This window comes from Equus quagga, chromosome 1 (genome assembly GCF_021613505.1).
Source record: "Equus quagga isolate Etosha38 chromosome 1, UCLA_HA_Equagga_1.0, whole genome shotgun sequence".
NCBI classification, from domain to species: domain Eukaryota; kingdom Metazoa; phylum Chordata; class Mammalia; order Perissodactyla; family Equidae; genus Equus; species Equus quagga.
In genome coordinates this window covers 181351739-181364703 of record NC_060267.1, presented here as the reverse complement: position 1 = coordinate 181364703, position 12965 = coordinate 181351739, and the positions used below count along the sequence as shown (strand labels likewise).

At 36.9% G+C, this 12965-nt stretch overlaps 1 protein-coding gene across 1 annotated transcript in view; it reads right to left on the bottom strand.

Annotated features, from left to right (window-relative positions):
- The window catches only part of RNF13 (ring finger protein 13), a 157747-nt gene that overhangs the window by 54712 nt on the left and 90070 nt on the right, over nucleotides 1–12965 (bottom strand). Inside the window, exon 6 of the mRNA XM_046657344.1 lies at nucleotides 9785–9875. Coding sequence (XP_046513300.1) covers nucleotides 9785–9875 — 91 coding nt within the window. The remainder of the gene's footprint in view (nucleotides 1–9784; nucleotides 9876–12965) is intronic.

The following is a 12965-nucleotide window of genomic DNA, read 5'->3' as shown; positions in this document are numbered from 1 at the left end:
CAAGGTACATGATACTTAGATAGAAGCTGGCCTCCTCTGAATACACATTGTTTTGTTGATTTTGACTTTAAGTTTACATATAATTATAAAAGTCACAATGGGAAGTCTTTAAAACATGATAATTTGACTTTACATCCTTATTATGATATACTTTAAGCAGAGAGAGAACTGTTTTTTAAAAATATTGGTAGTAGTGTTGGAATTTTCTTTTGAATCTGTTGTGTGTACTGTATAATTAAAAAACAAAATAAATAATTAGTTGGAGTCTTTGAGCATGAAAAAATAAAATACAGATGTAAGATCAATGAAGTAAAGCAAAAATCCTAAAGTCCTGAATTTAAATTGAAAGTAACAGTATGCACTCATGATTTATTGTATCTTTAAAAACATATATACTTCCTAGCTCTAGCCACTGAAAAGCCATAGAAAAAATGACAAATCCAGGAGCAATGATCACCCCTTTTCTCTATCATATCCAATTAAAAGGAACCATAGCTCCCTGAAGAAATGCTGGTTGCAGGTCAGGAGGTGGAAAAGAAGAGAGGGGGCTGGAATAGCGTGTCATGCAGAAAACAAGAAGCAATCAAAAGCTTCTAGATTCATGTTGAAAGAAACCAGGAGTAAACGTGAAGAAGTTTGAAATGGGACAGTGTGAACATCAGTAAAGATAACTGCAATGGAATGAATGAAGCATACAAAATAGGTTTACACCACAAGTTCATTATGATAGTTTAAATATATATATTAAATTAACTTTGGAAGAGGCTAGTGAACCAAATAATTTGAAAAATAGTAGTAAAGGGAAAGAATCAAGTGTCTATCCTATCTTTCCTAAACAGACTGTACATCGAGGTAATCAAATAATTGATAAGGTGCAAGTTCTCTTTATAGAAGTATTTTAACTAACAAATGAAGAAGGAATTAAAAAATTAGGTTACTTGCAACTCCTAGAGAACTAATGGATCTAAGCAATGATCATCAGTGACTGTTCACATCTCAAAGAGAGAACCAAATACTGTGTCTCCTGAAGGAAATATATAAAACCGTATATAATGTATTCTTGCCTTACCTACCCTTCCACCCCCCAATCACACATGAACTGGGACAAACCTCAAGATCTAAATGAAGTAACAAAAGAATATTCTACGCAATACTCCAAGGATGCAATCAGAAAAGTCCAGACCTTAGTAAACTTTACAGGACAAAATGACACTACTTCTTCAATAAACAAATGATTAGGGAAAAAAGAGGCATGGTAAACTTAAAGATTAAAACTAGGGTGATCACACATGCCCTGATTTGCATGGTTGAGTTGTGGTTTATGCCTATTGTCCCAATTTAATTATTAAAAGTGACCCTTCTCACTTTCGAGAGTCATCTCAACTAAAGGAAACTTAAGACATAAGAACCATTACAATGTATAGACATTATTCGGATCCTGATTCAAACAAGTGTCCTAGAAGAAAATAAGATTTCAGACAGTAGGGAAAAACTGAAGACTGAAATATGTGTTGATATTGAACTAATGTTTACTTTAAGGTAATAATAATGATAATGTGGTTCTGTTTTTTATATATAACCTCATCTCCTAGTGATATATTCTGAGATACTTACAGTTGAAATGATGGAATATTTGGGACTTACTTCAAAATAATCATGCCAGGGGTGGGAGGGAAGTGGGAGAGGGTTGAAGGTGGACGGTCAGAACAAAATTGGCCAAGAGTTTATAATTTTGAAACTGAATGCTCATTCATTATACTCATCTCTCCACTTTTAAATATGTTTGAAAGTTTTCATAATAAAAAGTAGAATAAATTAACAGGTGGGTAGGCAGACAGATGGACTGACCGACCTTGCCAGCCAGCCAACCGACTGTTGGACAGATGGATGAGGTGGATCTGCATGTCCAGGTCTACAATCCTTGATGCACAATTCTGAAACCTAAGAAGCTTTAAAAAATAATGTTTGGGGGAGTGATGTCAGCATCATGACAGAGTGAACTTACCTGGGACTCTCTCCCCTCCAACATACAACAAAAAGGGGCAACCATAATCCAACAGAAGACATCCTAACAACACAAAAACCTTGGAGAGACATGCAGCCACATGACGGAGGGCGGAGAGGCAGGAGCCCCGCTTAGAGGAGTTGGAACGAGGTAAGAGAGAACTTTGCTCCCTCCCCTAAAGACTGCAGGCTGGCCCAGTGGTGCAGCGGTTAAGAGTGCATGTTCCACTTTGGCAGCCTGGGGTTCACCGGTTTGGATCCTGGTGTGGGCATGGCACCACTTGGCATGCCATGCTGTGGTAGACATCCCACATATAAAGTAGAGGAAGATGGGCATGGATGTTAGCTCAGAGCCAGTCTTCCTCAGTGAAAAGAGGAGAATTGGCAGCAGTTAGCTGAGGGCTATTCTTCCTCAAAAAAAAAAAAAAAAAAAGACTGCAGTCGCTGCTGGGGAGGATCCATGAGGGAAGGAGTCAGGGAGGGTTGCATGTCCACAGGATCACCTAGGACTCCCTAGGACCCTTGCAGCCTAGAGGGAAGCCCTCTAACCGAGTGAAAGCTTTCCCATGGGGTGACCTCATCCATCCAAGACCCCAGGAGACCAGATAGTGAGAGCTGATTGAGAAATCCCCGACTGCACACAAGAGAAAGCGCCCCTCCACCAACCCGACATGTGCCCTCTCAGCTGAAGGCACAGGGCTCAGAATACGGGGCTCTCAACCCCAACCCAGAGTCGAAAGGCTGTAACTGCAAACGAATAATATCAGAATGAGAAAGAGCCAATGTTCCAACATCAGACACTACATCAAATCTCCAGACCAGAGAGAAAATGACAAGCACCCAGGACTCAGTTCTGAGGACACAGAAATATGCAAGCTAAACAAAAATGAATTCAAAATAGCTATCATCAAAAAACTCAATGAGGTAAAAGAGAATGCAGAGAAACAATTCAACGAGCTCAAGAGCTACTTCACAAAAGAGAATGAAACTATAAAGAACCAATCAGAAATATCAGAGATGAAAGACACAGTGGAAGAGATAAAACAAAGTACAGATTCCCTGAACGCTCAACTGGATATCATAGAGGTGCAAATCAGCATAATCGAAGATAGACATGTTGAAATGCTCCAGACAGAGGAGGAGAGAGAACTAACACTAAAAAGAAACGAAGAAAGTCTCTGAGAAATATCCCACTCAATGAGGAAATGCAACATAAGAATTATAGGTATTTAAGAAGGTAAAGAGAAGGAGAATGGAGCAGAAAGCATGTTCAAAAAAATAATAGCAGAGAACTTCCAAAATCTAAGGAAAGAGAGGGAAATATGCATGGAGGAAGCTTCCAGATCTCCTAGATTTGTCAATGTAAAAAGACCTACTGCAAGGCATATAGTAGTAAAACTGGCAAAAATTAATGACAAAGAAAGAATACTCAGGGCAGCAAGGCAAAAGAAAATAACCTACAAAGGAACCCCCATCAGGCTTTCAGTGGATTTCTCTGCAGCAACCTTACAAGCTAGGAGAGAATGGAATGACATGTGCAAAACTTTAAAAGACAAGAATCTTCAGCCAAGGATACTCTATCCAGCAAAAATATCCTTCAGATGTGAGGGAGAAATTAAATCTTTCCCAGACAAACAAAAGCTGAGGGACTTTGTAGCCACAAGAACTGCCCCTCCCCCTGACCAAGAAATATTCAAGAAGGCCCTTATGTCTGAAAAAAGAAAAAAAGGGAGAAAGGGGTCACAAAACACAGAGTAAGGAGATAAACAGGTAGACAGAATCAGAATAGGATAACAAATATTCAACTATAGCATTAGGCTAAAGAGAAGGAAAACACCAAAAGCAAAGACAATCTTGTCACTTTAACCACAAACTCACAACACAAGTTGGAATACGATATGAGAATAATAACGTAGGAGGGGAGGAGGAAAGGGACTGAATCGGTCTAGACTAAGGAAATAAGAGGCCATCAGAAAATGGACTACCTTATACACGAGATTCTGAATACAAACTTCAGGGTAGCCACTAACAAAAAAGCAGAACAGAGACACAAAACATAAATAAGGAAAAAACAAAGAAACACATCATAAGAAACTACATAATGAAATGGGTAGACCAAAACACATAGGACAAAAAAGAAAGAAATGCAGGAAAAACGGAAAACAAGTGATATAATGACAGCATTAAGTCCTCATAGATCAATAATCACACTAAATGTAAATGGATTGAATTCTCCAATAAAAAGACATGGAGTGGCAAGATGGATTAAAGAACAAGATCCAACAATTTTCTGCCTCCAGGAAACACATCTCAGCTCCAGTGACAAACACAGGCTCAGAGTGAAGGCGTGGAAGACAATACTCTAAGCTAATGGCAAACAAAAGAAAGCAGGTGTCACAATACTTATATCGGACAAAGTAGACTTCAGATAAGGTGGGTAAAGAGAGACAAAGAGAGGCAGTATATAATGATCAAAGGGACACTCCATCAAGAAGAAATAACACTTATAAATATCTATGCACCCAACACAGGAGCACCAAAGTTCATAAAGCAACTGTTAACAAACCTAAAAGAAGATATTAAAAATAACACAATAATAGTAGGGAACCTCAACACCCCACACACATCAATGGATAGATCATCCAGACAGAAAAACACCAAGGAAACAGTGCAATTAAATGAAAAGCTAAACCAGTTGGACTTAATAGACATATATAGAACACTCCATCCAGAAACAGAAGAATACACATTCTTCTCAAGTGCACACAGAACATTCTCAAGCATAGACCATATGCTGGGAAACAAGGCAAGCCTCTATAAATTTAAAAAAATTGAAATAATAACAAGCATCTTTTTCGATCATAATGTTATAAAGCTAGAAATTAATTACAAGAAAAAAGCTGAGAAAGGGACAAAGATGTGGAGACTAAACAACATGCTATTGAACAAGTAATGGATCATTGAAGAAATTAAAGGAGAAATCAAAAAATATTTAGAGACAAATGAAAATGATAACAGACCCTACCAACTCATATGGGATGCAGCAGAAGCTGTATTAAGAGGGAAATTGATCACAATACAGGCACGCCTTAATAAACAAGAAACATCCCAAATAAGCAATCTCAAATTACACCTAACTGAATTAGAAAAAGAAGAATAAACAAAGCCGAAAGTCAGCAGGAGATAAATAGTAACAATCAGAGCAGAAATAAATGCCATTGAAACAAAAAAGCCAGTAGAAAGGATCAATGAAACAAAGAGCTGGTTCTTTGAGAAGATAAATAAAATTGACAAACTCCCAGCCAGGCTCACAGAGAAAAAAAGAGAGAAAGCTCAAATAAAATCAGAAACGAAAGAGGAGAAATAACAATAGACTTCACAGAAATACAACAGATTATAAAAGAATACTATGAAAAACTATATGCCAAAAAAATCAATAACCTAGAGGAAATGGATAAATTCTTAGACTCTTACAATCTCCCAAAGCTAAGTCAAGAAGAAGCAGACAATCTAAACAGACCAATCACAAGGAAAGAGATTGAAAGAGTAATCAAAAGCATCCCAAAGAACACAACACCCCAGGACCAGATAGCTTTCCTGGGGAATTTTACCAAATCTTCAGTGAGAATTTAATACCTATCCTTCTCAAGCTATTCCAAAAAATTAGGGAGGATGGAACACTTCTTAACACCTTCTACGAGGCCAACATCACTCTGATACCAAAGCCTGACAAGGACAGCACGAGAAATGAGAACTACAGGCCAATATCACTGATGAACATAGATGCAAAAATCCTCAACCAAATTTTGGCAACCTGAATTCAGCAATACATCAAAAGGACCATGCATCATGATCAAGTGGGATTCATACCAAGGACACAGGGATGGTTCGACATCTGCAAATCAATCAATATGATACACCACTTCAACAAATTGAGGAATAAAAACCACATGATCATCTCAATAGATACAGAGAAAAGTATTTGACAAGATCCAACAGCGACTTATGATACAAACTCTTACCAAAATGGGGGTAGAAGGAAATTACCGCAACATAATAAAGGCCATATATGACAAACCCACAGCTGACATCATACCCAATGGGTAAAAAGTGAGCACCATCCCCCTGAGAACAGGAACAAGACAAGGATGCCCAGTATCACCACTCTTATTCAACACAGTACTGGAGGTGTGGGCCAGAGCAATTAGGCAAGAGAAAGCAATAAAAGGAATCCAAGTAGGGAGTGAAGAAGTGAAACTCTTGCTGTTTGCAGACGACAGGATCTTATATATAGAAAACCCAAAAAAATCCATCAGAAAACTAATAGAAATAATTAATAACTACAGTAAAGTTGCAGGGTACAGAATAAACTTACAAAAATCACTTGCTTTTCTATACTCCAGTAACGAACTTACAGAAAGAGAACTCAAGAATACAATTCCATTTGCAATTGCAACTAAAAGAATAAAGTATCTAGGAATAAATTTAACCAAAGAGGTGAAGTACTTATACAATGAAAACTATAAGACATTACTGAAAGAAACTGATAATGACTTAAAAAGATGGAAAGAGATTCCTTGCTTATGGATTGGAAGAATAAACATAGTTCAAATGTCTATACTACCCAAAGCAATCTACAGATTCAACGCAATCCCTATCAGAATCCCAATGACATTCTTCACAGAAATAGAGCAAAGAATCCTAAAATTCATATGGGGCAACCAAAGACCCCAAATTGCTAAGGCAATCCTGAGAAAAAAGAACAAAGCTGGAGGTATCACAATCCCTGACTTCAAAATGTACTACAAAGCCATAGTGATCAAAACGGCGTGGTACTGGTACAAAAACAGGTACACAGATCAATGGAACAGAACTGAAAGCCCAGAAATAAAACTGCACATCTACAGACAGCTAATCTTCAACAAAGGTGTCAAGAACATGCAATGCAGAAAAGATAGTCTCTTCAATAAATGGTGTTGGGAAAACCAGACAGCCACATGCAAAAGAATGAAGGTAGACCACTACCTCACGCCATATACAAAAATAAACTCCAAGTGGATCAAAGACTTGAAGATATGTCCTGAAACTATAGAACTGCTGGAACATAGTATTGGGAGTACACTCTTGGACATCGAACTAAAAAGGATCTTTTCAAATTACCATGTCCTCTCAGACAAGGGAAACAAAAGAAGAGAAAATAAACAAGCGGGAACTGATCAGACTCAAGAGCTTCTGCAAGGCAAAAGAAACTAGGATCAAAACAAAGAGACAACCCACCAAATGGGAGAAAGTATTTGCAAATCATATATCTGACAAGGGATTAATCTCCATAATATATAAAGAACTCACACAACTGATCAATAAAAAAACAAACAACACGATCAAAAAGTGGGCAGAGGAGATGAACAGACATTTTTCCAAAGAAGATATACAGACGGCCAATAAACACGTGAAAAGATGTCCAACATCACTAATAATCAGGGAAATACAAATCAAAACTACATTAAGATACCACCTCATGCCTGTTAAAATGGCTATAATCACTAACACTAAAAATAACAAATGTTGGAGAGGTTATGGAGAAAAAGGAACCCTCATACACTGCTGGTGGGAATGCAAACGGGTGCAGCCACTATGGAAAACAGTATGGAGATTCCTCAAAAAAACAAAAATAGAACTAGCGTATGACCCAGCTATCCTACTACTGGGTATCTACCCAAACAATTTGAAATCAACAATCCAAAGTAACATATGTATCCCTATGTTCATTGCAGCACTATTCACAATAGCCAAGACATGGAAGCAACCCAAGTGCCCAGTGACCCATGATTGGATAAAGAAGACGTGGTATATATATACAATGGAATACTATTCAGCCAGAAAAAAAAGACAAATTCATCCCATTTGCAATAACATGGAATGGCCTGGAGGGAATTACGCTAAGCGAAATAAGCCAGTCTGAGAACGACAAACACCAGATGATTTCACTCATATGTGGAATATAAACAAATACGTGGACAAAGAAAACAGTTCAGTGGTTACCAGGGGAAGGCGGGTGGGAGGTGGGCACGGGGGTAGAGGGGAGCACTTATGTGGTGACAGTCAAGAAATAATGTACAACTGAAATCTCACATTGATGTAAACTGTTATGAACTCAATAAAAAAAAATAAATAATGTTTGCAATTCATTTGAGAGTCAACCTGAGCTAAAATGACATGATAAATATTCAGACATTCATTGCAGATATATAGAATTTGTTTGATTATGGGATGCTGCCTCAAATGCTATTTGCGACATAACTTTTAAACGTCTGAAAATTTTTCAATCCCATTATACATCTGTCTCTAAGAGTTGGGATAAGGGACTTTGTGGACTTGTATTAACATGGATGGGGCTAAATATAAAGTACATAGAGCATGTTACAAAATACCGTGTATTGTATGGTTCTATTATATGAGCACGTTATCAGTAATAATGTGAACATTCAAATACGGAAAAACATTAAAAGCTTTTTTTAAACGGTAGCTGTTGTTAAGAGAACAGCATCAAAGGGGCTTTCACTTAAATGCTTTATATTTCTGAATTTTTCAATATTTTATCAGCACGTATGTACTACTTAAAAAGGTATGATTTTATAATTAAAAACGAAAGGACTCTTTAAAATACATACTAATTCGAATTTTTCTAAGGGAACAATATTGAGGTAAAACCAAGTATTAATTTTCCCTTCTGTTAACTACACAAACATGGGTAACCAAGAGCATCTTGCATAACTATTTTTAATACATCCAAAATTATGTCCCTAATTTAATAAAGATGTTCTAAGTATATAATACGTGAACAATATTTTAAACATCAAAACTGAATAGAGAAAATGACAAAAACAGTAAACGGAAAATCTTTCCCTCTTCTTTTTATGCATTTTCAAACTCAAATATTCATGGATTTTTTTCCCCCCCTAAATAATAATAATTGAATTTCATTGTGCCAGTTTCCTCTTTGGGCAAATGTAGACAATAAGAGATGATAATAACCTCTAGAGGGTTGTTGTGAGAATTAAATGGATAACAAATATTAGTCTTGCTTTCATGAGAGCCTGATACTTGCTAAATACTCAATAAATATTACGTAATAAATATTTTATTATTAATATTGTTGTTATTGTTCCTTTTAGTCAAAAACCTGTTCCTGCCCACGATTACTTGGGGCTGTTTCACGGAAGAAGCCCTCAAAGGTCAGCGGTGCTGTTTTCAGTGTGAGATGAGACAGCAGTGCCTTAAGTGAGTTCCAGTCTGTATGTCACCTTGGTAATGAGATTTCTAGGGGAAATTCCATATGGAAGTTTTATTGCAAATAAAATTTTTAAACTTGAAAACAAATTTTTTATCGTTGTAAACGCCACTTAACACACTGTTTTGGATTCTGTGTCTATAAAATAACAAATTTCTTTTTAATAAAATACAAGTATGGCTTAAAGTGTCACAGAAATGTAAATCACATTGTCTGTAAATACTAATGGTTTGATTAAACTATAAAAATGAAAGTTTTATCTTTTTAGCAACATAGGTGTCAACCTCTCCAGCATGAATATATTTTCAATATGTAATCATACACAGAGGAAATAGTAAAGTCTTAAAATCATGACTTAAGAAGAAATAATTTAGCACAGTAGAGTTCATTCTAAAACATGACCTTGATTATAACTAGTATTATATAATTCTACCCTAATATAAAGAAGAATTTTAAGCTACATGATTATTTTTTATATCCATTACTTACCCTTTTTCATATGTGAATTCATCTTTCAGGGAATTAGCTGATGATTCGCCAATAAAGACAGATGGAATGTCAATTTTCTTTAGCACATCAACTGTATAAAACAATAATGAAATTATTCTCAAAAGCCCATACTTAATGTACAATCAACTTAACTTTCTTCCTAATAGCAGCAAACGCAGGTAGAAACGATTAGAATCAACTCGAATTGTCTAAGGACTGATTTTCCCACTTGGAGATTTACACCATCATCAAAGTGGTTCAGAAGCATTATTACATTTAGAATAACAAAAGCTGTTTGCATATAAATATTACCATATTATCTCAATAATCGTATGAGATTAAGATGTAATTATTTTTAATATTTCCATTTGATTTTTTCCTCTGTGGACATAATTAACTATTAAAAAAGGAAGAAGAGGAAGAAATTTTAAGTTTTCTTTGTACACATAACTTAATTCCTAAGTGAAAAAGCTTTTTTTTACATACCCATTCCCAGGAGAAGTGTAAGCCAAAGAATGTAAGAAAAGACCACTTTACAACAGTCTGAAAAATAACACCACAGATCTACGGCTGTGCAGAGTGAAGAGCTGACAGGAGTTGAGAAAGGGCTTAGGAGAGGAAAGCTGGGTAAATTTCTACTTCCTCCTAAGCCTGGAGTTCGTGGTAAAGCTTTGTGTTTTAATTGGTATCTTAAAAAATTTGACTCTCATACCTATATTACAAAACCAAACTCAAATGCCAACAAAAAAGAACTTTGTAAAAATTACTCATTTCTCAGAAAGAGAAATAAAAACAACCCTCTTAATGTCACTAGAGAAACACCCAGTATGCGTTATCTTCCAGCTTTGGCATTTGCTGTTCCCTTTCCTTGGAACACTCCTCCTCCAGAAACCTACGTGGCTCAGCCTCTCACTTTACACCGAAGCCAAATGTCGAAATCTCACGGAGCCCTCTCTGACCGCCCCATCTAAAATAGCCACCCTCCTCTCATCCCTATTACCCCTTTAGCTGAACATGTTTCTCTTCATAGCACTTATCACTACTTGACATTTGCATACCTCTTTGATTATGGGTTCATTTCCTCTCCCACTCTAGAATGCAATAATAATACCAGCAGCAATAACAATAATATCTAAATAACCATTAAATGATTACTAAGAACCAGCAGTCTTCTAGCTGCTGTATATGTCTTAATTCATTCAATCCTCACAACAACCCAATGAGTACTACTATTATCATCCCCATTTTGCAGATCAGAAAAGTGAGGCACAGAGATGGTGGGTACCATACCCAAGGTTACACAGCTGGTAAGTGGTAGAACTGGGATTCAAACCCCGGCAGGCAGTATCCAGAAACCACACTCTCAACTACTGCCTTCTGCTACCTCAATGAAAGGCAGGAGAGCAGAGCCTTAAACTCAGTCATTCCCTGCTCTAGGCATGGTGCCTCAAACAGTGCTTGATGCACAGGAGGCTGTCAAAAAATATTTGTTGAAGGAGAAAAGAAGAAACAAACCTAGTTATGTGGATAACTTGCCCTGGTTATACAGTAGGAACTTGCACAGCTTAGACTCGAACTTAGGGCTCTGATCCCTGATCCAGGCTCTTCCCACTCCGCCGTGGCAGGGGCTTTCTCACACACCTGCTCTCATGTTCTTCACAACCACATCAGGTCCAGTACAAACTGAAGTTATTCACACTTTTACAGATGAAAATAAAGGCTCAGAAAGTTAGGTAACTTTCCCAAGGGCACAGGTTAGGTTCGTATACTAACCAGCCTGGAATAAACCCACATTTCCTGGGTCTGAAGTTGTGTTTTCCCCATCACATTCTGCTGCCTCCCGAAGATGACACATTATCGGCTCACTGACTTAACACCTCCCATGTCCTAGCTGAAATAAAGACACACACATTGCTCATGTAAAATGTCGGCAGCAAGGGCCTTTTAAAACTTCCGCTTGCTCCCAGATTTCAGAACCTCTGCTCTTAGGAGCACGTGTGCGGCACTTCTTGTGGCTGTGGACTAAGCTAAAAAGGCGGAGATATAAGCCTCTTTTAATCAATCCACGCTTTCTTTTTCTGTACCAAGTAACGGCAAAGATGAAAATGGTAAAGATCTTTACAACCTGTGTCTTTGGATATACGAAATGTTCACACACACACACACACGCAAAGACAGAGTAAAATATCACAGGCAGTAATACAAGCAACACAGTCAAGAACTAAAATTCTGAGCACTCTTCGACATATGATAACTCAATTGGAACATTTCCATGGCAACAGCAGGATTATACGGTTATGTGCTACTTTGACTATTTAGCACATTTTCCTTAGGAACTGACATGAGTATCACAAAAAGGTTTTATGGTTTTACAAAGGTTTTATAAAGACAAAACAGGTGCTAAAGGGAACGTACAATTCCAGCTTGCAAAATTTTTAGTGGAAACATGTCACAAGAGTAAACAGTTTACAAATACTAATCAATTTGTTCAACCCAAAACCCTCGAGCAGGTCTTGAGGGTTGCTAAACTCTGGGCTCAGGCCTTCAACAAAATGCAAAGAGTAAGTACCTTGCTCAAAGTTAACCAGCTAATACAAGTGGGAGTTTGGATATGAACTCAGGCCTGTCTATTTCTAGACTGTCTATGCTTTCCATTTTGCCAATAATGAATATAGGTCACAAAAGTCACTGACCTGGAAGGTATCACGTGGGATGATATTTTTTTTAAGGGACATAGTTAAAGGAGAAGAAAAATGTCAACTTTGAAATACCAACAATACTAGTTTATTTGGTAAGTAAAATCCCTTCATCAATTCCTCTAATTCCCAAGCAGCAGTTGTCAAACTTTCTGTGAAATGCTAGAACCTCTTAAGGATACTTTATGCATTCTACAAGTATGATGATTTAATCAGCTAGAAGATTAAAATCATTTAAAATATAAAGAAATTAACTAAGGAACTTACTACTAAGTTGTAATTTTTATACATTGTAATTTTTCCTCAGATTATATCACAAGAAGGAAAAGAGTTCTACTCAACAACAACAAAAAACACTGTATTACGCAATAAAAAGACTTTTTTGGTCAAGGAATCCAAACTACTTCCTATTGAGAATGTAGTTATTTAAAGTCCTAAATACATCCTAATGTAGTATATCAGTCCATAGCTTGATGTCTGCTCTT